Below are 23,883 nucleotides of genomic sequence, written 5' to 3'. Positions count from 1 at the left end.
ATAGTTTTCTAAAATTCTCTATATTTGGAATGATCACAGTGGATTTGATACATAACACCACTACTCAGAAAATGGAGTGAGAGAGAAAACAGAGAACTATAGGCCAGTTAGCCTGACATTAGTCAAAGGGAGTATGTTGGAATCCATTGTTAAGGAAGTGCTACAAAACTTAGAAAATCATTATATGATTATGCAGAGTAAAACGTTTTATGGAAGGGAAATCCTGTTTTTAGAGTTTTTTTTAAGGATGAACCTAGCAGGGTTGATAAAAGGGAGCCAGTGGATGTAGCATATTTGGATTTTCAAAATGCATTTAATAAAGTTGTTACATAGGGCCCATGGGGTTGGGATAATATATTAGCAAGGAGAGAGGATTGGTTAAAGGACAGACAACAGATTAGGAATAGATGAATCATTTTCAGGTTGGCAGGCTGTTATTACTTGGATGCTGCAAGGATTAGTGCTTGGGCTTCAGCTATTTGCAATCCATATTCATGACTTAGGCAAAGGAACCCAGAGTAATGTATCCAAGTTGGCTGACACTACAAAGCTAGGTGAGAAAGTAAACCGCGGTGACAAAAGGAATCTGCAAAGGACTACAGACAGGTTAAGTGAATGGACAAGAAGGTGGCAGCTGGAGTATATTGTGATGTTTAGCACTTTGGTAGGAAGAATAGAAAAACAATATTTTATAAATGATGAGAAACTATTAAATATTGGTGTTCAAAGGCATTTTTGGTTGTCCTTGTGTACAAAATATGGAAGGGACTGTGGGCAATTACATTGGTAAATGATGTATTGGCCTTTATTGTAAGGGGGCTGGAGAACAAGTGAAGAAGTCAGAACAAAAAATGTTGGCAATACTCAGTGGGCCTGACAGCATCTGTGGAGAGAGAAATAGTTATGCTTCAGGTCAGTGACCTTTCAATAAAAATGTTATACGGTATGTGAAAAGACTAAAACAGAGCTTGTGAAGTCCCTGTTGCCCCTTTAGAAATGGTGTACTGCTAATTTCATAAGTGCAAGTTTCTTTTACATATTTGATTCTTGCTGTTTAACCTTGGGCAAAAGAACCAGAGGGGAGATGAGAATTTGTTTTACTTAGTGTGTTCTGATGAACTGGAATGCACAGCCTCTTGGTGTTGGAAGCAGGTTCAGTAGTATCTTTTAAAGGCATTAGATAAATGTCTTTGATGGGAAAAATGTGCAGGGTTATGAGGATAAAGCAGGGGAGTAGGACTGATTGTGTAGCTCTTTCAAAGAGTTGGCACAGACACAGTGGGATGAATGGCCTTTTTCTGTGTTGTAAGATTCTATATCATTCTACTCATGGTATTGACCTCAGGATATCATACTGCAACAATTCATTTACAGAGTCAAGGATGTGGGGATACTGCAGAGATAGGAAGTGCAAGTTTTGCTAACCGTGTCATTTATTGCCCTATTTATTTTAGCCTCCTGGAAAAAAGTTAGCTTCAGCTGTGTCTTCTCAGGAGCCAATAAAGTCCGACCCAGACAACAGGCCCAAGGGTAAGTGTAATAGTGAATTAATATGCTTTATTTAGGTTCCTAACATTAAAGGCAAAATAAAATATTTCTGACCTCTTATTAATACATTTTGATAATGAATTTTTATTACTGAAAGACTGCTGCGAATCCTAAACACTTCAGTAAATTTACCTTGGTTTCGACTTTTAAAGACATTGTTGAATATTTGAATTATTCTGTGATCATCATTAACAGTGGGTGGTATTATATTTGACTTCCTGACTTTTTCTAATAATGTAATCTTTTAGATTTTCTTCCTATATCTGCCTGATCATCACCTGAGACAGATGAATTGAAGTGTGCATTTATATTGCAAGTGTAATTTTGGTGCATAGTGTTCTATCCTTGCACTGCTACTGCAGTTAGGATATAAATACAGCTTGAATCTGGAGTTAGGGTCCAGTATAACAGTGGAGAAAGTAGACTGAGGCTCTCTGTAGCAACTGCTCTTCGTTTTGGAATCAAGTTAGGTGGTAACATCCAAATTACACTGTGTAAGTTTTTATCTTCAGTGGAAAGCCAAAACCGCTTAAGTAAGTTTACTTTGCTGTTCCTCCTCATTCAAAATCTGGCAGAATTGATCTTCTAACAATGTTCGTTGGCTGCTTTATTATAATTCTGAATAGGCAGCTTTGAACATAGAATTAGAAATTAATTTTTGGAAGTGCTCAGATTTTATAATCAGGCAGCCTGAAATTGGATGACCTCTCCCTTTTCACCAGCAATTATACCGGTGGTATAATTTTGCATTGATGATTTTTAAGTTTCCTGCTTTAACATTTGTTGTGTAGTACAACTTACCCTTCTTAAAAGTTGGTACTTAAAGCAGTTTACTACTGTGTACATTTTCACCAATTCTAACCACGGTGATGTGAAATTATTATTGTGTACAGGTTAAAAAAAAAGCCCCTTGCTTTCAAAGTGAAGTAAAATTGAATCTAATTGTTAATGCCAAATGAATATCGCAACATACCAGATCCCAGTTTATTTCTCCCCTTGTGTCACCATTGATGTAAGGTTGGGTAGGCAAGTCACTTATCTGCCTAGGCTAAAAAGGCTGTATAAATATTGAGATTATTGAGTTCTGAGAATAAGTTGCAGTTGGCTATAAAATTAAAAGCTCTAGTGATATTTCCTGGGTAATGTTAGGTGTTCAGCTTATTGCCTTTGCTGTGTGTTCTAAATTTTTCGACTTAACCAAAAATGTACAGGAGCTCACTTCACTAAATTATTGTGATGAGTTGTTTATGGTGATGGGAAATGTCACACAGGTGCAACAAACTTTTTCATTTGGAACTAAGTTACCATTTTGGCTTCCTCAATCTTAACACCAAAAAGGGACTCGGCCATTGTCATCAGTAATACAGGTGCAACTGGAGTGAATTATTATGATGTGAAAATGTATAAATTGACAAGTTATTTACTTCAGCAGACCATGATGCTGATTGTTTAATAATTCACTGCATGCTTGCTTTAAGGTAAGGAATATTGCAAAGTACTATTCCCATATGAAGCACAGAACGAAGATGAGCTGACAATAAGAGAAGGAGAGATCGTAATTATTATTAATAAGGTATGAAGATTATGTATTATTTCATACATATACTATATGAATGTTCCTTTAGAAAATTATCCTTTCCAGGTATCCTTTCTTTAATAAGATAGGAAGTGAATTACTACAAGGAGAGATGTGTCATTTCCTCTTTTTCAAAGTATGCTATTGAATAAAAGCAGTGGACAATAGTGATTTATGAAAAATGAACTCTGAGTATCCTGAAAATTTAGCCTACTTTTAATGATCTAAAGGAAAACTAGGATTACTTTAACACAATATTGTTGATTTAATAATTCTCATTTCAGTAAATAACTAGATTTAAATTGTCTTTCTAGCTTTCATGTTAGTTTGATTTGGAAATCAAAGCACTTCAAATTAAAACATTTAAAGTAATGTCTTTTTTTCTTCTTTCACAGAATGTGGATGTCACTGGCTAGGCTAGCATTTATTGTCCACCCTTGAACTTGCAGTGGGAGGGGGATGATCCAGTTGTTGTGGTTCATGTAGGTACCAATGACCAAAGATAGAACTAGGAAAGAGGTTCTGCTTGGGAAGTATGAGGATCTAAGCACTAAACTAAAAAGCAAAATCTCAAAGGTTACAATCTCTGTATTATTTTCTGAGCTGTGTGCAAGTTGGCATAGGGTACATAAAATTAGAGAGATAAATACATGGCTGAAAGACTGGTGTTGGAGAAGTGGATTTCGGTTTGTGGGGCATTGGCACCAGTACTGGGGAAAGTGGGGCCTGTACCATTGGGCTAGTCTGCACCTAAACCACGCTGGGACCAGCGTTCTTGTGAACCATATAACTGGGGAAGTAGAGAGGTTTATAGACTAAATGGTGGGGGCAAGGCATCAAATGTGGAAAGATGTTGTATCTCAAAGAGTAGAGACAAGTCAGAGAGGAAAATAGTAATTTGGGAAATGAGGGTCAGAGAATGTCAGGAAGGGACAGAGAGAAAAAAACCTAAGAATGCACCAACAATCAAAACTAGAAGTTACAAAGATAACAAGATAAAACTAAAGTCTCTGTATCTGAATGCACATGGCATTCATAACAAAGTAAACAAATTGATAGCACAGGTTGAAGTAAATAAATATAATCTGATAGCCATTACGGAGATGTGGCTGCAGGATGCCAAGGATTGGGTCCTGAATATCAAGGAGTATATGACATTTTAGAAGAATAGGAAGCTAGATAAATGTGGAGGGGAACACTGTAAATCAAGGATGGCATTTGTGCAATAGTTAGCAATGATCTTGGTTCAGGAGATCAGGATGCGGAATCGGTTTGGGTGGAGGTGAGGAATAGTAGGGGAAAGAAGTCACTAGTGGGAGTGGTCTACAGGCTCCCTAACGGTAACCGCAATGTAGGACAAAGTACATGAGAAGAAATATTGGGTGCTTGTGATAAAGGGGCGGCAGTGATCATGGGTGACTTTAATCGGCATATAAAGCGGAAAAATCAAATTGGCAGCAGTAGCCTGGATGTGGAGTTCATAGAATGCTTTCAAGAGACTTTCTTAGAGCAGCATATTCTGGAACCAACCATAGAGCAGGTTATGTTGGACTTGGTATTGTGTAATGTGACAGGATTAATTAATGACTTCAGAGTGAAGGCACCCCTAGGTAGCGCTGATCACAATATGATTGAATTTTACATCCAGTTTGAAAGGGAGAAGAATGGGTCTAAGACTAGTATTTTAAACTTAAATAAGGGCAACTGTGTGGGCATGAAAACTGAGCTAACTGGAGTGAACTGGGTTACAAGGCTAGGGGATAGCTCAATAGGGAAGCAGTGACAGACATTAAAGGGGATATTTCAAAATACTCAATAAGTATATTCCTGCTATAAAGAAAAATTCTAAAGGGAGGACACACCATCCGTGGTTAACTAAAGAAGTTAGGGAAAGCATCAGACTTAAGGAAAAAGTATATAACTGCACAGAGATGAGTGGCAGGTCAGATGATTGGTTAGAATATAAAGAACAGCGGAGAATGCTAAAAGGAGAAAGAAATAAGATTGAGAGGAAGCTAGCTAGAAATGTAAAGGCAGATAGCAAGAGTTTCTGCAGTTATTTAAAAAGGAAAAGAGTAAGGAAAGTGAGTGTTGGTCTTCTGGGGAGTGAGAATGGGGAGTTAATAATAGATAATTCGGAAATGGCAGATGAAATGAACAAATTTTGCTTCAGTCTTCACTATAGAGGATACAAAAAATAATCCAGTAATAGCTGTGAATCAGGAGGTGGAAGGGGGAGAGGAACTTGGTGAAATTACAATCACTAGGGAAGCGGTACTGAGCAAACTTATGGAGCTGTGGGCTGACAAGTCCCCCGGTCCAGATGGACTTCATTCTTGAACCTTAAAAGAAGTGGCTAATGAGGTAGTAGATGCGTTGGTGTTAATTTTCCAAAATTCCCTAGATTTTGGAAAGATTCCATCAGACTGGAAAGTAGCAAATATAACCCCTCTATTCAAGAACAAAGGGAGGCAGAAGACAGGAAACTATAGGCCAGTTAGCTTGATGTCTGTTGTGCGGGAGGTGTTAGAATTGATCATTGAAGAGGTTATAGCTGGGTACTTAGAAAAACTGAAGGTAATCGGGAAAAGTCAGCATGGTTTTGTGGAAGAAAAATCATGTTTAACCAATTTATTAGAGTTCTTTGAAGGAGTAACATGCTGCGGATAAAGGGTAGCCTGTGGAGGTGCTGTGTTTGGATTTCCAGAAGGCATTAGATAAGGTGCCTCATCAAAGGTTTTGTAGAAAATAAAAACTCATGGTATAGGAGGTAACATATTGGCTTGGATAGAAGATTGGCTGGCTGGCAAAAAACAGAGAATATGGATAAATGGGTCTTTTTCTGATTGGCACAATGTGACAAGTGGAATCCCGCAGGGGTCTGTGCTGGGGCCTCAATTTCTTATAAGTTACAATTTACATCCATGACTTCTATAAGGGGGGAGGGGCGAAGGAATGGTAGCTAAATTTGCAGAAGACGCAAAGGTAGGAAGGTATGTTGTGAAGAAGACATAAGGAGTTTGCAATCGGATATAGTTAGGTGGGCAAAAATCTGGCAGATGAGTATAATGTGGGAAAATGTGAAGTTGTTCGCTTTGGCAGGAAGAACAAAAAAGTAGGCTTAAACTGAGAACAGCTTCAGAATTCTGAGTTGCAGAGGGATCTAAGTGTTCTAGTGCATGTCACAAGAAGTTAGTATGCAGGTACAGCATGTAATCAAGAAGGCTAATGGAATGCTATCCTTTATTGTGAAAGGAATTGAACATGAAAGTAAGGATGTTATGCTTCACTTTTACAGGGCATTGGTGAGACTGCATCTTGATGACTGTGTGCAGTTTTGGTCATCTTATTTAAAAAAGGATGTAAATGTGTTGGAGGAGTTTGAGAGGAGGTTTGCTAGATTGATACCTGGAATCAGGTTGTGTTATGAGGAAAAGTTGGACAGACTGAGCTTATTTGTACTGGAGTTCAGAAGAATGAGAAGTTATTTGATTGAAGTATCTAAGATCCTGAATGATCTCGACAAGGTGCACTTTGAAAGGATGTTTCCTCTTGTGGGTGAGTCCAGAACTAGGGGGCACTGTTTTAAAATTAGGGGTAGTCCTTACAGGACAGAGATGAGGAGAATTTTTTCTGAGGGATGTGCAACTTTGGACCTCTCTGTCTCAGAAGGTGGTGGAAGTGTGATCATTGAATATTTTTAAGGCAAAGGCAGATAGACTCTTGTTCGGCAATGAAATCAAAGGTTATCATGGAATGTGGAACTTGAAACACAAACAGATCAGCCATGATCTTATTGAATGGGGTGGAGCAGGCTTGAGGGGCCAAATGACCTACTTTTCCTATTATGTATTTTCGTGTGTACACACTGCTGCCACTGTGTGTCGGTGGTGGAGGGAGTGAATGTTGAAGATGGTGGATAGGGTGCTAATCAGGTGGGCTGGTTTGTTCTAGATGTTGTCGAGTTTCTTGAGTGTTGTTGGAGATGCATTCATTCAGGCAAATGAAGAGTAATCCACATTGCTAACTTGAGCCTTGTAATTGGTGGTCAGGCTTAGGGGAGTCAGGAGCTGAGATACCTACTGCAGATTTGCCTGCCTCTGACCTGCTTTTGTAGCCACAGTATTTATATGGCTAGCCTCGTTTAGTTTCTGGTCAATGGTAACCCCTAGCATGTTGATAGGGGTTGGGGGGAATTCAGCAATGGTAATGCCACTAATGTCAAAGGAAGATGGTTGGATTCTCTCATTTTGAAGATGGTCATTGCCTGGCACTTGTGTGGCTTGAATGTTACTTGCCACTTGTCAGCCCAAGCCTAAATGTTGTGTAGGTCTTGCTGCATATGGGCATGGACTGCTTCAGTAGCTGAGGAATTATGAATGGTGCTGAACATTGTGCAATCATCAGCAATCATCCCCGCTTCTGACCTTATGATGGAAGGAAGGTCATTGATGAAGCAGCTGAAGATGGTTGGGACTAGGACACTACCCTGAGGAACTCCTGCAGTGAAGTCCTGGGACTGAGATGATTGATCTCCAACAATCACAGCCATCTTCCTTTATGCTAAGTATTACTCCAACCAGCGGAAAGTTTTCCCCCTGATTCCCATTGACTCCAGTTTTGCCAGGGCTCCTTGATGCCACACTTGGTTCAAATGCTGCCTTGATATCAAGTGTAGCCACTCTCACCTCATCTCTGGAGTTCGGCTCTTTTGTCTATGTTTGAACCAAGGCTGTAATGAGGTCAAGAGTTGAGTGATCAAACTGAGCATCAGTGAGCAGGTGATGCCTGAGTAGTAATCTCTAGGTATAAATTAACCAGTGACCGTGGATAATGTTTTTGAGAAGTCTAACTTTGTTTGAGGCAAAGAAATACATGTCAAGGTTAGGTAATCCCCACACTTAATTGCACTGACACACTTCAGAAACTGCATGATGGGATATCATTGTTACGTTATTGTTCAAGTGCGAGATGAGTTTCTAACAAACATATTTTTCTGCTTTTACAATGAATGTAACTATAGACAGTAAATTAAAAATAATTAACATTTAACCTTAATAAATGGTTGGATAAAATCCGAGATTCCAATTAGTTGTGCTAAAATACATTTCAGTACAGTACTGAAGGAGTTCTTGAGGTCATAAATGTAAGGTCATCAACAAGAAACCAAATAGGGAATTGAGAAGAAACTTCTTTGCCCAGAGAGCGGTGTGAATGTGGAACTCAGTGTCACAGGGAATGGTTGAAGTGTATGTTATAGATGTATTCAAAGAGAAGCCAAATAATTTTGAGGGAGAAGGGGATAGAGAGTTATGCTGATAGAGTTAGATGAGCAAAAATGGGAGGAGGCTTGGGTGGAGAATAAACGCCAGCATGGGCTGGTTGGGCTTGTTTCTGTACTGTATGACCTATGTAAAGGTGACGTCTTTCGGATAAGACGTTTATACTGTAACCTCATCTGCACTCTTGTGAATGTAAAATCTCATGGCAATGTCTATCTCAACAGAGAACGCTGAGCTACGGCTCTGGATGCTCCAAATTGCAGGTGTTGACAGCCAGTCTTGTTTCAGTCGAATTGACGGGTGGGGAGACTGAGTTGCTTGGGGTGTAATCGGTGGGCTGCCTATTGGGTATGTCTGCCAGCGGCCCCATTATTGTACAGTTTTCCAGCTGAATTTCTTTTCAAAAGAATCCCATGCCATATCCTGAATAGGTAGAATTATAACAATTAGAAGGTTTATAGGTTTTCAAGATGATGCATTGTTAACTTTCTTTGACTTTTCATAAGTTTCATTTCTGGGCTCCAGTCCATAAAAAAAATGATTAATCTTGTTGCGAGGTTTTTATGTTCATTTAAGAATAAATGTGGGATAACAGTATTGCAGCACAGCAACTGTTAATAAATCACTCTAGATTTATTTAAATCTAATTTAGCATTTGGCTTAACACTAGATAGATATGTAGCATTGCAGAAAATAAATCTCCCTGATGTGCAAGTGAATTAATTTTTTTTTGTCGGCTATTGACACTGAACTAATAGTAATTCAGAAATAAAAATAGAAAATGCTAGAAGCACTCTGCAGGACAGGCAGCCTCTGAAGAGGGAGAAGTGGTGTTCAAGTTTCAGGTGTTAAAAGATATGGGGCAAAGGCGGGTATTGTGGAGTTGAGTTGGATATTAGCCATGATCTTGTTGAATAGTGGAAAAGGCTTGCATGGCTAAATGATCTACCCCTGTTCCTATGTTTCCAAGTCAGTGATCTTTCATCAGAACTGGAAGATGTTAGATGTTCTCTCGACACCTCCATCCATGAGGATGACCAGTTACTAACACAACAGGAGTGAAGCACCATTATCACCCTCAGTTTGTGTATCTTCCGCATCAGCATTTTTCCAATTGTGATCTCCAGAGCTTAACTGAAGAACAGTTAGCGTGTTGCTAACAAGGCATGGGCCACACTGGCATCAAAACCACATCAGCAATAATGTGCATCCTGTCAACTCTGAATATTTGTTTCTTTTCTGTTTCTGCATCCTTGCCCTGTGACCTCCAGCTTCACTCATTATCAATATTAACACCAGTTCACCAGCTATAAGCGGTAGAGAGTATTGAGATTGTACACTTTACAACAGCCTCTATTATTCAATTTTTATTGAATAATCATATCATACCGGAATTCCCAATTAGCCACAAATGAATAACTTATTGGACATTACCCCAATGTAACTGGAATTTCTGGATTTGAGCTCATTAAAAATGTCTTCATATTTAATTACCTTGTAAAATTGTTTCTTGATTATCCAGAGGCTTGGTCTAATATATCAAAGAACATGAGTTCAAATCCCACCATGGGAGTTTGTGAATTTGAATTCTGTATTTTTAATTTTAAAAAACTAGAAAAAGAAAGTTGGCATCTGTAAAAGTGACTGAGGAAAAACAACTAGTTCACATTATGCCCTCAAAGGAAGGAAACCTGCCGTCTCCTTGAACAATCAGTACCTACGTGTGACTCCAGCCCTACACCAAAGTGATTGACTTTTAAATGCTCTCTGAAGTGGACTAGCAAGCCACTCAGTTGTATCAAATCACTACAGTGAACGAGCACCTTCACCACCCAGAATTCAGCAAATCAAGAAGAAGGTCCATTACCAGCCTGTCGAGGCAATGATGGATGATGATAATTGTCGGACTTTTCATTGACGCCCCCAAGAATGAATTTTTTTTAAATTAAGTACAAAATGAACAAAACTAAATTAGTCAAGGGACTCTAAAAGAAAGTGGAGAAAATGGATTTGGCGTTGTCAATGTGTAGGCAGTGCAGCAAAGGAGTTAAAAAATCTAATAGAATACTGGGGTACATAACCAAGATGGTACAATTCTAGAGGTTATGCTGAAACATGTACAGTATGAGGTAAGGGCAGACTTGGAATACTGTGCACTTCTGATTGCCATGGGACATGGATGATTGGTGCAGATGTAGATAAGAGGAACAAGAATGGTTTGGAATGAGTTCGACCTTCACAGGTTTAGTAAGAAGGCAGGAACTGAAACTTTAAAATATTAAAGGTTTTAGATGGAGTAAATACAGAATACAACTTTAAAACAGGGCAATAGGATCTAAGGTCGCAAGTATAAAATAAGACGGAAGTAAATTTGGGTTAATAGATATTAGATCAGATGTTAAACCTGCAATCTATAAAGACAATAGACTCTGCTCCCTGTCACTTGTGTGCCAGAAGGTGGTTCAGAACTCTCTGAGGATAATGGCTTGGAGAAAGAGGTCGAGACCCTCAATGGAGGAAACACCATTCAAAGTCAGATGAGCTAATCCTTGGAATTAGCCATTGAGCATCCACAACCTACCAGGGTTGATAGAACCACAGTACAGAGCAAGTCAGTGAAAGAGCAATCTTGAACATTCCCAAACAAAAAGATAGACTTGCATTTATATGGTGCTTTTCACGGTCACCAAACACCTCAAAACATTTTGCAGCCAATGAATACTTTCCAATTGTAACCACTGTTGTAATGTAGGAAACATGGCAACCAATTTGTGCATATTGATTGAGGAATAAATTGGCTAGGACACTGTGGCTAAGACCCCTGGCTCTTCAAATAGTGCCACGAGATCTTTTACATCCACCTGAGGAGGCAGACAGGGCCTTGGTTTAACATCTCATCTGAAAGACAGCATGTCTGACAGTGCAGGACTCTCTCAGTACTGCACAGCAGTGTCAGCCTTGGTTTTTGTGCTCAAGTCCTGGAATGGGAATTGTACCCGCGGCCTTCTGACTTAGATGTGAGAGTGTTACCGACTGAGTCACAGCTGACGCATGATACCATACACAATACCAGGACTCAAGTCTTAAATGTGAAGGACACTCACAGGAGCTCAAATCATAGTCAACTGATGATGAAATTTAGATTGGATTCAGAAAACACTACACTCTTGCAAATTGTGCTGAAGCCAGGAATAATTTGTTATATTGGGTAGAAGAGTTACAACTTTAGGAGCGTTCAAAGTGCAGTCGAATGGTCATCTTAGAATGTATTTTTTAAATTCTTTCATGGGGCGTGGGTGTCGTGGATGGGCCAGCATTTATTGTCCAAACCTCATTACCTTTTAGAAGGTGGTGGTGAGCTGCTTCCTTGTACCGTTGCAGGCCATGTGGTGATGCATCTGCAGCCCTTGTCCTTCTAGGTGGTTGAGATTGCGGGTTTGGAAGGTGCTGTTGAAGGATCCTTGGTGAGTTGTTGCAGTGCATCTTGTAGATGGTACACACTACTGCCACTGTGAGTGGGAGGTGGGTGGTGGTGGAGGGAGTGAATGTTTGAGGCGGGCTGCTTTTTCCGAATCGTGTCACGCTTCTTGAGTGTTGTTGGAGCTGCACACATCCAGACAAGTACAAAGTATTGCATCACACTCCCGACTTGAGCCTTGTAGATGGTGGACTGGCTCTGGGGAGTCAGGAGATGAGTTACTTGCTGTAGCATTGCCAGCCTTTGACCTCTTCTTGTAGCCACAGTATTTATATGGCTAGTCTAATTCAGTGTCTGGTCATTGGTGTTATAACTCCAATTTGTTATGATCCCGGACCAGACGCCCCAAAATTGTTAACTTCCTGACCAGGATGTCAATCTGTTATGCTCCTGGATGAGGAAGATTGAGCTCGCTCCCCTTCTTTACTCAACCGCCTCGGTTGGTCGCAAGACGGTTAATTTAAGATAAATCCCTTCCCTCATGGATACCTTTTCTCAGTCCAAATGTATTTATGTTTTAGAAGGGGCCAATATAACCAGGCTTTCTTGAGTCAAAGAAAGAGTATGTTTTTTATTTACAAAAAACCTGAGGAAAAAATAATGAAAACGCAACAGCCGTACTCTCAGAAGTTAAATCCAAATAAAAGTTAAAAGATATACAAATTAGCTTTTGGCTTGTCCGTGAGGAGCAGATGGTGAAACGTTGCAGCTGTTAAGTTGGGTGATTCCGGTAGAGCTGACTTTGGCAGTTTAGCAGTTGGTTTGGAGACACTTGTTCTGCAAGTTAATCGAAAAAGCTGGCCTATTTCCTTTTGATTGTGGCTTTGCTGACTTGTCTCCAGCAACAGAGAGAGAAGAGAGAGCCTTTGCCTACAAGATGTAAAAGGGTGCCTAGCTGATGATCTTCTGCTGTGACTCTCACTAGAACACCAGAACTAGAACACACAGATCAGGTTTGCAGCTAGCTTTTAACCTACTTCTTTCTGGAAGAGAAAAAAAACTATGTCTTTCACCTAGAGATCATTTTCTTTCAACTCGGATCATTTCCACATTCTGAGATATAACTCAACAGGAGATGGCTTCTGCTGAGATGTGATAATCAGTCTCCGTTGTCTCTGAGCCACAGGAGACTAAAACTCAGACATTTGCATTTCATCTCTTCCTTTCAAGCGTCTCTGTCTGAAGTCGGCCGTGACGCCTTTTTAGGTGCGACATTCCATGTTATCTCTGGCTTAGTCAGTCAGGTGTAATCCACATAGGAAATTTAAAGAAATTGGTTACTTTACATTTGCAGTCATCTTCAGTGTCTTTGCTTGTATGTTTCAAAAAAACATGACTTCCCCAAAAAGTTTAATATGTCCATAAGTAATTTGGGATTCTAATTCACTGGTGTGACAATGGTAACCCCCAACCAGAGGAGAGTTTTCCCTCTGATTGCCATTGACACCAGTGGTGGGGCTCCTTAATGCCACACTCTGTCAAATGCTACCTTGATCTCTGGAGTTCAACTCTTTTGTTCATGTTTGAACCAAGGCTGTAATGAGGCTAGGAGTTGAGTGACCCTGGAGGAACCCAAACTGAGCATCTGTGAGTAGGTGATTGCTAAGCATGTGCTGCTTGATAACAATATTGATGATCCCTTCCATCACTTTACTGTTAATAGAGAGTGGTTTGATTTGTCCTGTTTTTTGTGTACTGGACATACCTGGCAAGTTTCACATAGCCAGGTAGATGCCAATGGTGTAGCTGGACTGGAACAGCTTGGCAGTGGCGTAGCAAGTTCTGGACACAAGTTTTCAGCACTATTAATGGAATATTGTCAGGGCCCATAGCCTTTGCCGTATCCAGTACCTATAGCTGTTTCCTGATACCACTTGGAGTGAATTGAATTGGCTGAAGACTAGTTTCTGTGATGCTGGCGACTTCAGGAAGAGGCCAAAATGGATCATGCATTCAGCACTTCTGGCTGAAGATGGTTACTAATGCTTCAGCCTTGTCTTTTGCAATTAGGTGCTGGTGACTCCCATCATTGAAGATAGGGATAATTCTGGAGCCGCCTCCTCCAGTGAGTTGTTTAATTGCCCACCACCGTTCACGACTGGGTGTGGCAGGACTGCAGAACTTATATCTGACCCATTGATTGTGAAATTGCTTAGCCCTGTTTGTCACTTGCTGCATTTGCTGTTTGGCACTCAAGTAGCCCTGTGCTGTAGCTTCACCAGGTTGACGTCCCATTATTAGGTATGCCTGGTGCTGCTCCTGGCATGTCCCCCTGCACTGTTTATTGAACCAGGGTTGATCCCCTGGTTTGGTGGTAATGGTAGAGTGAGGGATATGCCAGCCATGAGATTACAGATTATCGTTGAGTATAGTTCTGCTGTTGCTGATGGCCCACAGCGCCTTATGTCTGCCCAGTCTTGAGTTGCTAGATCTGTTCGAAACCTATCCCATTTAGCATAGTGTAGTGGCACACAATATGATAGAGGGTAGCCTCAGTGTGAAGACGGGACTTCATCTCCCCAAGGACTGTGCGGTGGTCATTCCTACCGATACTGTCGTGGACAGATGCATTTGCGGCAGGCAGGTTGGTGAGGTTAGTTCCCTCACCACCTGCCACAGACCAGCCCAGCATCAATGTCCTTTAGGACTCGGCCAGCTTGGTCTGTGGTGGTGCTACCGAGCTACTCTTGGTGATGGACATTGAAGTCCCACCCAGAGTGCATTCTACATCCCTGCCACTCTCAATGCTTCCTCCAAGTGATGTTCAGCATGGAGGAGTACCAATTCATCAGCTGAAGTGGGGGTTGGGGAGGGCGGGAGTGGTAAGTGGTAATCAGCAGGAGGTTTTCTTGCCCATGTTTGAACTGATGCCATGAGATTTCATGGAGTCCGGAGTGGATGTTGAGGACTCCCAGGGCAACTTCCTAACGAGTGTATACCACTGTGCCACCGCCGCTGTCTCTGTTGGTCTGCCTTGCCAGTGGGACAGGATATACCCAGGGATGGTGATGGTGGTGCCTGGGACATGATTAGTAAGGTATGATTCTGTGAGTATGACTATGTCAGGCTGTGAAACAGCTCTCCCAAATTTGGCACAAACCCTCAAATGTTAGTACGGTCGACAGGGCTGGGTTTCCCATTGTTGTTTCTGGTGCCTAGGTCAATGCCGTGTGATCGGTCCGGTTTCATTTCTTTTTATTGACTTTTTAGTGGTTTGATACAACTAAGTGGCTTGTTAGACCATTTCAGAGAGCATTTAAGAGTCAACCACATGACTGCGGATCTGGAGTCACAGGCAGGATGGCAGATTTCCTTCCCTATTAAGGACGTTACCGGCCACTGTTTCAGTAACCCGGGTAGTGCCAGTTCAGTGAAACTAGCTGTCAAGAAAAGAGCTGAAATTACGGCAGTAAATAGAGGCCGAAGTGCAGACTTGGGAATCCAGGGAGAAGGAATCTCGGAAAGTGAGATTGAAACCCTATGAGGTGGGCCGTTGTTAAAGCTGCCTGAGTGGGACCGACATTTGGAGAGAATTCCAAGGGGAGACCTTTGAAGGCGAAACTGAGAATCCCTTGTGAGACAGAGTTTGTGTGATTGTTTGACTTGGTGTTTACTGACGTCTGCATGGGTTCTTGAGAAATCCATGGGCTCTGTTTTGGTTACATCTGTCATTTACTCTGTAGTGTGGTGTTTGACCATAGTTCATCTGTTAATTTCCCTGTACCTCATACTTGCCCTGAATGTTAGAGTATAAGATGTGTATTGTAAATTGTTTTTACCTTTCTGAACTTTTTCTTGTATTTTTGTTTTTGTTTGTTCAAAACCCGTGGAATCTTGTGGCTTTATTCCAAAAGTAGATATCGTAAATCTCAACCTGTATCTACTTTAAACAAAGGGTTATTGGTCCCTAACCAGATCTCCCACCATGTCCTGGGATCTGGCCAAGGATGATAACCCAGAGTAAGGTCCTTGGGATTCACTGATTCTTTAACCAGTTACTTCCCTTCCAGTGCCACTCCCACACATCGCTTGCTACTCCTGCTCTTGTCTCTGTGGGAAATGCTGGCTTCTCCAACCAATGATGTCATAGGGGGAGTGAGGGCCACTGTGACAGGAAGTTTAAATGGTTGACCTCTCAGGCTGCTGAATGTAGCATTCGGACGGTGGTATCTGATTTTGGTGAAAATCCATTCATTCTGGGAGGATTGGGAACCCTATATTATAATTATATTAATTATAGGAGGAGAATCTCTAGATCTGGTTCTAATTCTTCATTTCTTTTCTGTAGGAATGTGCAGATGCTGGATGGTGGGAAGGTGAAATCAATGGTAAACGGGGAGTTTTTCCAGATAACTTTGTTAAACTTCTGCCACCTGATTTTGAAAAAGAGGTAAGTGCCTTTCTGCCACCTTGTAACTTGATCTTGTACAGCACTAGCAACTGTTCTTCCATTTTTTTAAAGGAGTCAGATAAGTTTATGAAAATGTGCAACTTAATTTATACCCAAAAGACCAATTCAGCAAAACATGTTGAATTAATTACTGAAGTGTAGAGCACCATCTGTTCTCTTCTGTCTACTGAGACTGTACTTGGAAAGTGTTATTTTCTTGGCAAGAAATTAAGCCTTAAAAGTATAAGCAGCTCTTGAAGTAAGAGGTTCAGAGGAGGGGCAGAATTACCATTAGAATGCCTCTAACCAATTTGCTATTTTAATTCATTTGACTATTTTTCTCTACACATTAAAGAAAGCTAAATATTAGATTATTTTTAATGTTCCATAGTGTTTTTTTAAATAATTTTTAATAACTATGGAGTTAACATGGACTTACATTTCTATTATTACTCAGGTAGTTCACTGTTGTTTCAAAGTCACTAATGGTAATGACCCCAAAGGTGTAATGATTTGGTTAGGACCGAGAATACTTGCTTCTGCCTTTGGTGACTAAGGAGTTGGGTACTAAAGGAAGAAAAGGATAAGGATTAAAAGCCAGCTTTCTGTAAAGCAAAATGATGTCAAAAGTCCAAGGAAAACCATGAAGGCAAGGACTGGGCCTAAATACAAAGGAAATGGAAGTAGCATCTGAATCTATACACCAGGGAAATAATGGACTGTAACCTCCAACTAGCATCAGAAAGTGCTGGCCCGCAGAAATTAGAAGAAATAAACACCTACTTAACTGGTCCGGGGGTGGTGGTTGGGGTGGGGTGGGGTGGGGGGAGGATGGTCAGGAGGATCCTTTGGGGTCAGTTGTCGGGGCTGCTTTGAGAACAGATTGGATAGGCTAGGTTTTTTCCCCTCTGGAACAGAGAAGGCTTTGGGGAGATCTATTTGAGGAGCCTGGATCGAATGGATCGGAAAGACCTATCCCCCTTGTTAGAGAGGTCATTAAACATGAGCCATAGATTTAAAGTGATTGATGGAAGGATTAGAGGGGAGATGAGGAGAATACTTTCGACCCAGATGGTTCTTCTGGAACGCTGCCTGAAAGAATGTTAGAGGAGGAAATGCACATTGCATTTAAAAGAAAACTGCATTATGGACCGAGAACTGGAAAGTGGGATTAGGCTGGATAGCTCTTTTTGGCTAGCACAGACACAATCAGCCAAATCGCTTCCTCTGCGTTTTAATTTTTTTATATTTCTGTGTTTCTAATAGTTGTGTATGATGCTGAGGGCTGGTACTGACAAAAACGCAGGAAAGGGAACCACTTGCTTCGAAAGCATGACCCGCAAGGGTTCCTGCTGCTGGAAATGGCGTGAAGGGCTGCCAGCCATCATGGAATTGGTGCCCTCTGGAGCAGCAGGGTGTAGGGGGAATAGAATAAAACAAAAGAATAACATCTCTCAAAGCAGGGCTGTGTACAACTCGTCACCTGCAGTGCAAATCTTATCTGAGAGTTCTCTTTCTTCAGCCTGAAGCCTTTACATGTTCTCCAAATCTTTGTTCAGCATAAAGTCAGTTTCAACATTGGGTCTACTACATTACTTCAAAGTTGCTGGTCCTAGAGGACTGGAAAAGGCTATTCCCTGATTGGTGAATTGACCCCGTTCTGGCCGCAGGATGGATAGCAATGTCACCAACCTGGCTTGGGAGGCACTTGGGAGTGTTGGTCAGCGCCAACACCCTTCAGAAGAGGGCAGCCACCCTGTGCCACTAAAGAATGAATGATCTCCTCCCTTCCGCCAGGGTAAGTCACTCTTTTTATCATTCCCAACTCTCTCACTCTCAAACCCATCACACATTCACTGGGCCCTCACTCACTGTTAGTGCAAGGGATGTCACCATTCACTTTTTCACACACACCATCATTGTCCTCAGCCCATCCATGGGACCATTCAACACCCACAAAGGCCAGGCACACCTGTCATCTGGCCTGGCAGGTGTCCAGATACACTCTCCCCATCTCTATCCACGCAGCACAAACTGGCTCGTAACAGGAGGGAAAGGTTGCAGACAGGTGGCGGGATGCCAGAGATCAAAGTTCTGACAGAATTTGAAAACAGAGCCATCCAACTGGCCACTGATGACCGGGACCGGTCCTGTGCAGATGGTGAGGTCAGTGCTGCTCTACCAAGTGAGGATCCAGCAGTGCAACATCCGTCAGATAACCATGCTGTGAGTGATGTGTCCTGTTTCACAGGCCACTGCCATATGCGAATTATCTCCCCTTACATTTGCAGGCACATCTGGGAAGGGACGGAGTCCATGACCCAGGGCCTCCAATCAAGCTCAGAAGAAACCTCTGAAGAGGAATCTGAAGGCACCCTCCCTGAATTCCCACCACAGTGCCTCCAACAGAGTAGAGACACATACCTCAGTGGGACCTAGCTTTAGAGTAGCCTTGGGATCGCAATCTGGTGGGCACACTGCACTTTCTGATCCACAGCAGGTGGAGGCGGGGACTTCCCAGGTCCATGGCACTCAGAGGACTGCTGGAGGCCAGAACGTTGCTAAGTCCTGAGTTGTTGAGATGAGGAGCCTCTGGACTCGGTCATGGCACAGTTGCTGGAGCTACAAAGGCAAGCTCGGGAACATCAGGAAGGGATGGCCACTCACTCCTCAGATTGCAAGGCACGATGGAGGAGTCTGTCCATCTTCAAGCTGAGGTGATAGCGCCGGCATTGCAACGCACTGAGGTCAACACTGGCAGGATGGCGACTGCCATGGATACCTTGGTCCAGGACACCACTGCTGCGCGGGCTTAACTCCATCATTGAAGCCATAGTTGGCCCACAACAGTGTGTATGCGAGAAGGATGCTGGGCAGCTCGATCTCACTTCAGCAACCCTTTCTGTTCGCGGAGTCAGCCAGGGGAACTCGGGCACCCATAGGGAGGAGGTTCAGCAGGTGCGCACTCCAGGGACATCCACTCAGGTGACTCTGGGAGTGACTGGCCTATCTGACTCCCCTCTTCCTGTGACCTCCACAGATCCAACTTCACAGGCCAAGGAGGGTGTCACTACCACACAGCAGGGCCCCCAGAGCAGGCCGGGGCCCTTCAAGTCTCGGCCCTCCAGAGGATGCCCACCAAAGTCATCACAGACAGTGCATCACAGTCAGCAGTCTGCTTCTACCTCTGCTGCGGATGCCCTGGGAGCACCAAGACGTAGCTGCAGGGTTAGGACTGTTAAGGAGAATTAACTCGTTTGGAGCCAACCAAATAAACTGAATTAACAAAACGAGGGATAAAATAAACACAGCCCTTAAATTAGAGAACTGCAAAACCAAAGACAAAATTTAAAGGAAACTTACAAATATCAAATCGAAGTGTGATTAAAGAGGTCGATAAAACATCCCAGTTAAGGAGAATCAGTTGCACAGCCTGGACACAGGTGTTAATCACTTGTACATAATGTTCAATTGTCAATAAACTCCCAAGAATGTCTCCCTGCCTATGGCTCCTTGTTCTCATGAGCAACATTTGTCACTCTGATGTGAAACCTTTCTGCACAAGATAAAAGGCAGGTGTCTCAGTCCAGGGCCTCTTCCCTGTTCTCTGTGTGGCCTTCAGACCACAATAATGGTCCAGTCTCTCACTGCCTGGAAACATTACAGATGCCTGCACCTTGGCAGTGCTGGTCATTGCTGCCAGAATGTAGTGGGCAGGCACCACAGAGTTCTCTCATACTCTGTGTGCTCTCAGCACCTTTAAGATGGGGCTGACCCCAATCACACCAGCATCAGTGACAAGTGACGCTGTGCACCAGCTCCTGAAGTGCTGAAGGCGGACACAGCATCAGATGCATCTAAAGTTTCATGGCTGCGTCTCTGAGATGGCCCTGATCATGTAGCCAGTGAGCTGCCCTCGACCAGACAGGAGTCAGACATTCTCAGAGGCTTTGTGAAGATCTATGGAGTGCCCTCACTGCATGTTGTCATCATCCTCCTGCGATTGAGCAACTATTAGGTTCTTTACTGCATCCCCATGACAGAAGCATTCTCTCAGAGGGTATTGATGCTGAGATAAGCCAGAATAGAGTCAAACGTTCACTGCTGTGAAGTGAGGATCGACGGGAACACCTCACTGCATGTCGTCATCATCCTCCACAAACTTGACAGCTTTGAGGGCCTCCCAAGTATGTCTGCCTCGTCTAGCCAGTGTGAGAGCCTCACCGCAGTCATCATCACCACTGAGGACCCCCTCACCCTCATCCCTGTCAGCGTCGTCCTCATTGGAGGAGACACGCAACTCCTCCATCCCCTCCTCAGCTAGCTCCTCACCCTGTTGTAGCGCCAGGTTGTAAAGGGCGCAGCAGATGATGACGATGTGTGACACCCTCTGCGGGACAGTATTGCAGGGCACAGCCAGACCTTTCCAGGCACTAGAACCACATCTTCAGCATCCCAATGGTTTGCTCCACCAAGTTGCGAGCTGCTGCATGAGCCTCATTATAGCGTCATTCTGCTACTGTTTGAGGCCGACACACAGGTGTCATCAGCCATGGCCTCTGCGGGTAGCCCTTGTCCCCAAGGAGGCAGCCCTGCAGCCTCTGTGGACCCTGGAAGACTGCAGGGATCTGTGAACGACTCAGGATGTAGGCGTCGTGCACACTCCCTGGAAACTGTGCGCATACCTGCAGGATGTGTTTCTGGTGGTCGTACACCAACTGCACATTCAGTAAGTGGAAGCCCTGGTTAATGAAGTCCACTGATTGTAGCGATGGAGACTGAGCGTCACATGAGTGCAGCCAATCGCACACTGCACCTGTGGGAATCCCGAGATCAGGGCGAATCTAAAGGCCCTGACATCCTGGCTGTCCCAGTTCTGGGCAAAATGCACTAAGTTGTGTGCCATGGAGAAGATGGCATCTGTGACCTCATGGATGTATTTGTGGGTGGGGGATTGTGAAATCCCACAGAGGTCACCTGTGGAGCCCTGAAAGGAGCCACTGGCATAGAAATTGAGCACCGCAGTCACTTTCACAGCTACTGGCAGTGGATGCCCTCCATGTCCCCTTGGCACCAAGTCCTGCAGTAAGTGGCAGATGTGAGCCACTAGGTCCCTAGACATGCACATTGGTCAGCGACACTGGTTCTCAGTCATCTGCAGGAATGGCAGGCGGAGTCTATAGACCCTGGGGGTCACTAGGTGCCGACCAGCCACGGCTAATGGGCAGCGTGTGAAGGAGCCCCTGCTTCCCCTTCTTCATGAGGTTGCTGCTCCTGCCTTTGCCCAGCCAGGTGCCTCAGTTGCTCTCTCCTCCTCCTTCTACGATCTCTGTAGGCCATCAGGATCCATGATCCTTACGTGGTCCTCCTGCAGCATGAAAGAAAGAGAGAGAGAGAGAGATGTGGTTATCATGGCTGTACTTAGCATCTTTCCTGGCCCTTAATACTTCCAGAGACTGCTGCTCAACCCTCAGATGGCCAGAGTTGAGTGCACTGCATAGCTGCCCTGTCAACCTTCGATGTGGGGCTCACTGGTCCAAACCAGGATGCTGAGATTGGAAGGGGCTGTGAGCGCCTCCAGCGGTGACTGCTACATGGCCAGCGTTGGTGAGGAGATTGTACAACATGTGCAGTCCGACCGCTCTGTGGTCCAATAAAGTGGTGGTGGACTTGAAGCCTGTGCGGGGGGGCGGGGTTGGGGGTGGTGTTGGGTAAGGTATGGAGCGCTTGGTGGCCCTTTGGTGCCTCTGCGATGCTTGTGTGGGTGGGCAGGTTAGGAGCCTGACCCCAGTCATCAATCATATCAATATGGCTAAGTCCAATCTGTCTTAGTTGCAGAGGCATGGTCAGTTTATACAGGTGTCCCTAATGCCTGGCCATTCCCCTCGTTTATCCTGCCCCCCACCTCAGTTGCCTGCACGTGGGATGCAGCGCCAGGGCAACACTCGACCCCACCCCCTTAGCAGTCGCCTGCGGGGCCGGTCAGCACTTGCCTCCGGACAGCCTCCACCCCTCAGCAGTCGCATCTGAAGCCAGGCATCAGTTCCCCCCACACCCCTCCCTTGGCGCCCCTGAGGCCTGTAAACAATGGGCGAGCTGTGGAAAACGCTGCTGCTCACTCACCTCAGTTCCCCCAAAGTAAAGGCTGCCAAGTGCATGCCGCCTGTGTGCTGTTGTGAAACACGTTAGTGTGCTTTCCCGCTGCCATGGACAAACTATACTGTGGGGTTCCAAGAGCCTGGTGGATGGCCTTTTCATTATTTGCTAATGTATTACAATTAGCTCCCTGCTGACCGTCGGCGGGCTGAGCAGAAGATCGCATCCTGCCGTCGTGAAGTAGGCCCCGCCATATTATCCCCGCATGCCACCTATCACGCCCGCCACCATCGGGCTTGGAAAATCCTGCCCATGGATAAGGTTTTGTGATAAATGCGAAGGCCATCTGGGCCCTTCACCTGCCCGCCAACCTTAAGGTTGAACAGGCAGCTCTGTTACTTTATTTTATATGATATCTAAATGGTCTTAATAGGCGTTTGACAGTTCAGCGGGCACACAGCTGACTCCGGCACACACCCACCGAACTGAAGATCTGAATGACACGCGGTGACGTTGGACGCACGCCCGACATCACCCTGCGTCATTTTACGCATCGGCAAGCGGGGTCCACCCGCGCCGCCAACCTGAAGATTCTGGCCTTAATGTTGTTGATTGGAAGTGGATTGAGGCAGTCTAATCTAACCTAAATTGGCAGTCAGCAGAAAGTGGAGATTTTTATCTCCTCAGTCTGGGATAAATTCAGATCTCGCTCCCAGAGCTGAAAGGAAAGTGTACATTTTCACAAGGGTTGTCTGAAAGTTGGAGAGACCAAGCCTGTTATATCTGGCTAAGATCAGTTAACTGGGGAACAAATGTGGGATTTTCTTGGCACTTTCGATAGAGTTGATTCCTGTACCTGAGGAATCCTGTTGTAAGAAGATAATCTGTACGCAATTTGAGCATAAAAGTTAATCCCCGACTACATACTCAGCACTACCATCCTGCATTGTTATTATTTGTAGATTGTGTTTGTAAAGTCCACAAGATGAATTCTATGCTTCAGAATTCTGACTTTTTTCTCCCAACTGAAACCATTTTGTACAGGAGGAACATTGAACTTTTCTGTGCCATCTGTGACATTGAGCTTTTTTTTTTAACATTCACATTCACCTAGATAGGATGTTACACCATCAGTGTTAGGACACTATAGTTCCGCTAAGATATTGTCTAACATTTTTTGGGACACAGCATATATTGTAGTTTTGAATTGAATGTGTGCCCATCAATATTAACTTGTTTATTGTATTCCTAGCGACCTAAGAAGCCTCCACCTCCTTCGGCTCCAGCTGTCAAACCATTATCAGGTAATATTTATTAGTTATAAATTATTCCAATTGATTGAAGTATAAATAAATGCAAAGTACCATTTCCTCTGATTGCACAAGACTTGATCAAAAGTGCCATCAAGTTTGATCCACAAAAGTTGTTTGAAATAATAATTCCATCAAATCTGGACAATCTCCTGTCAAATTTCACCTAAAGGTAGCAGCAAATAATTAATTTACCTTGGGTG

The 23,883-nt window shown here is 43.5% G+C and overlaps 1 protein-coding gene across 6 annotated transcripts in view; it reads left to right on the top strand.

Moving 5' to 3' along the window:
* sh3kbp1 (SH3-domain kinase binding protein 1) overlaps window positions 1–23,883 on the top strand; it is a 261,064-nt gene that overhangs the window by 180,113 nt on the left and 57,068 nt on the right. For all 6 annotated transcript variants that reach the window (XM_041211025.1, XM_041211026.1, XM_041211024.1 and 3 more), the window contains 4 exons: window positions 1,455–1,530; window positions 3,027–3,121; window positions 16,173–16,274; window positions 23,623–23,674. In XM_041211025.1, coding sequence (XP_041066959.1) covers window positions 1,455–1,530; window positions 3,027–3,121; window positions 16,173–16,274; window positions 23,623–23,674 — 325 coding nt within the window. The remainder of the gene's footprint in view (window positions 1–1,454; window positions 1,531–3,026; window positions 3,122–16,172; window positions 16,275–23,622; window positions 23,675–23,883) is intronic.

The sequence above is a fragment of the Carcharodon carcharias genome, chromosome 18 (assembly GCF_017639515.1).
Source record: "Carcharodon carcharias isolate sCarCar2 chromosome 18, sCarCar2.pri, whole genome shotgun sequence".
NCBI classification, from domain to species: domain Eukaryota; kingdom Metazoa; phylum Chordata; class Chondrichthyes; order Lamniformes; family Lamnidae; genus Carcharodon; species Carcharodon carcharias.
This window is presented reverse-complemented; position numbering and strand designations above follow the sequence as displayed.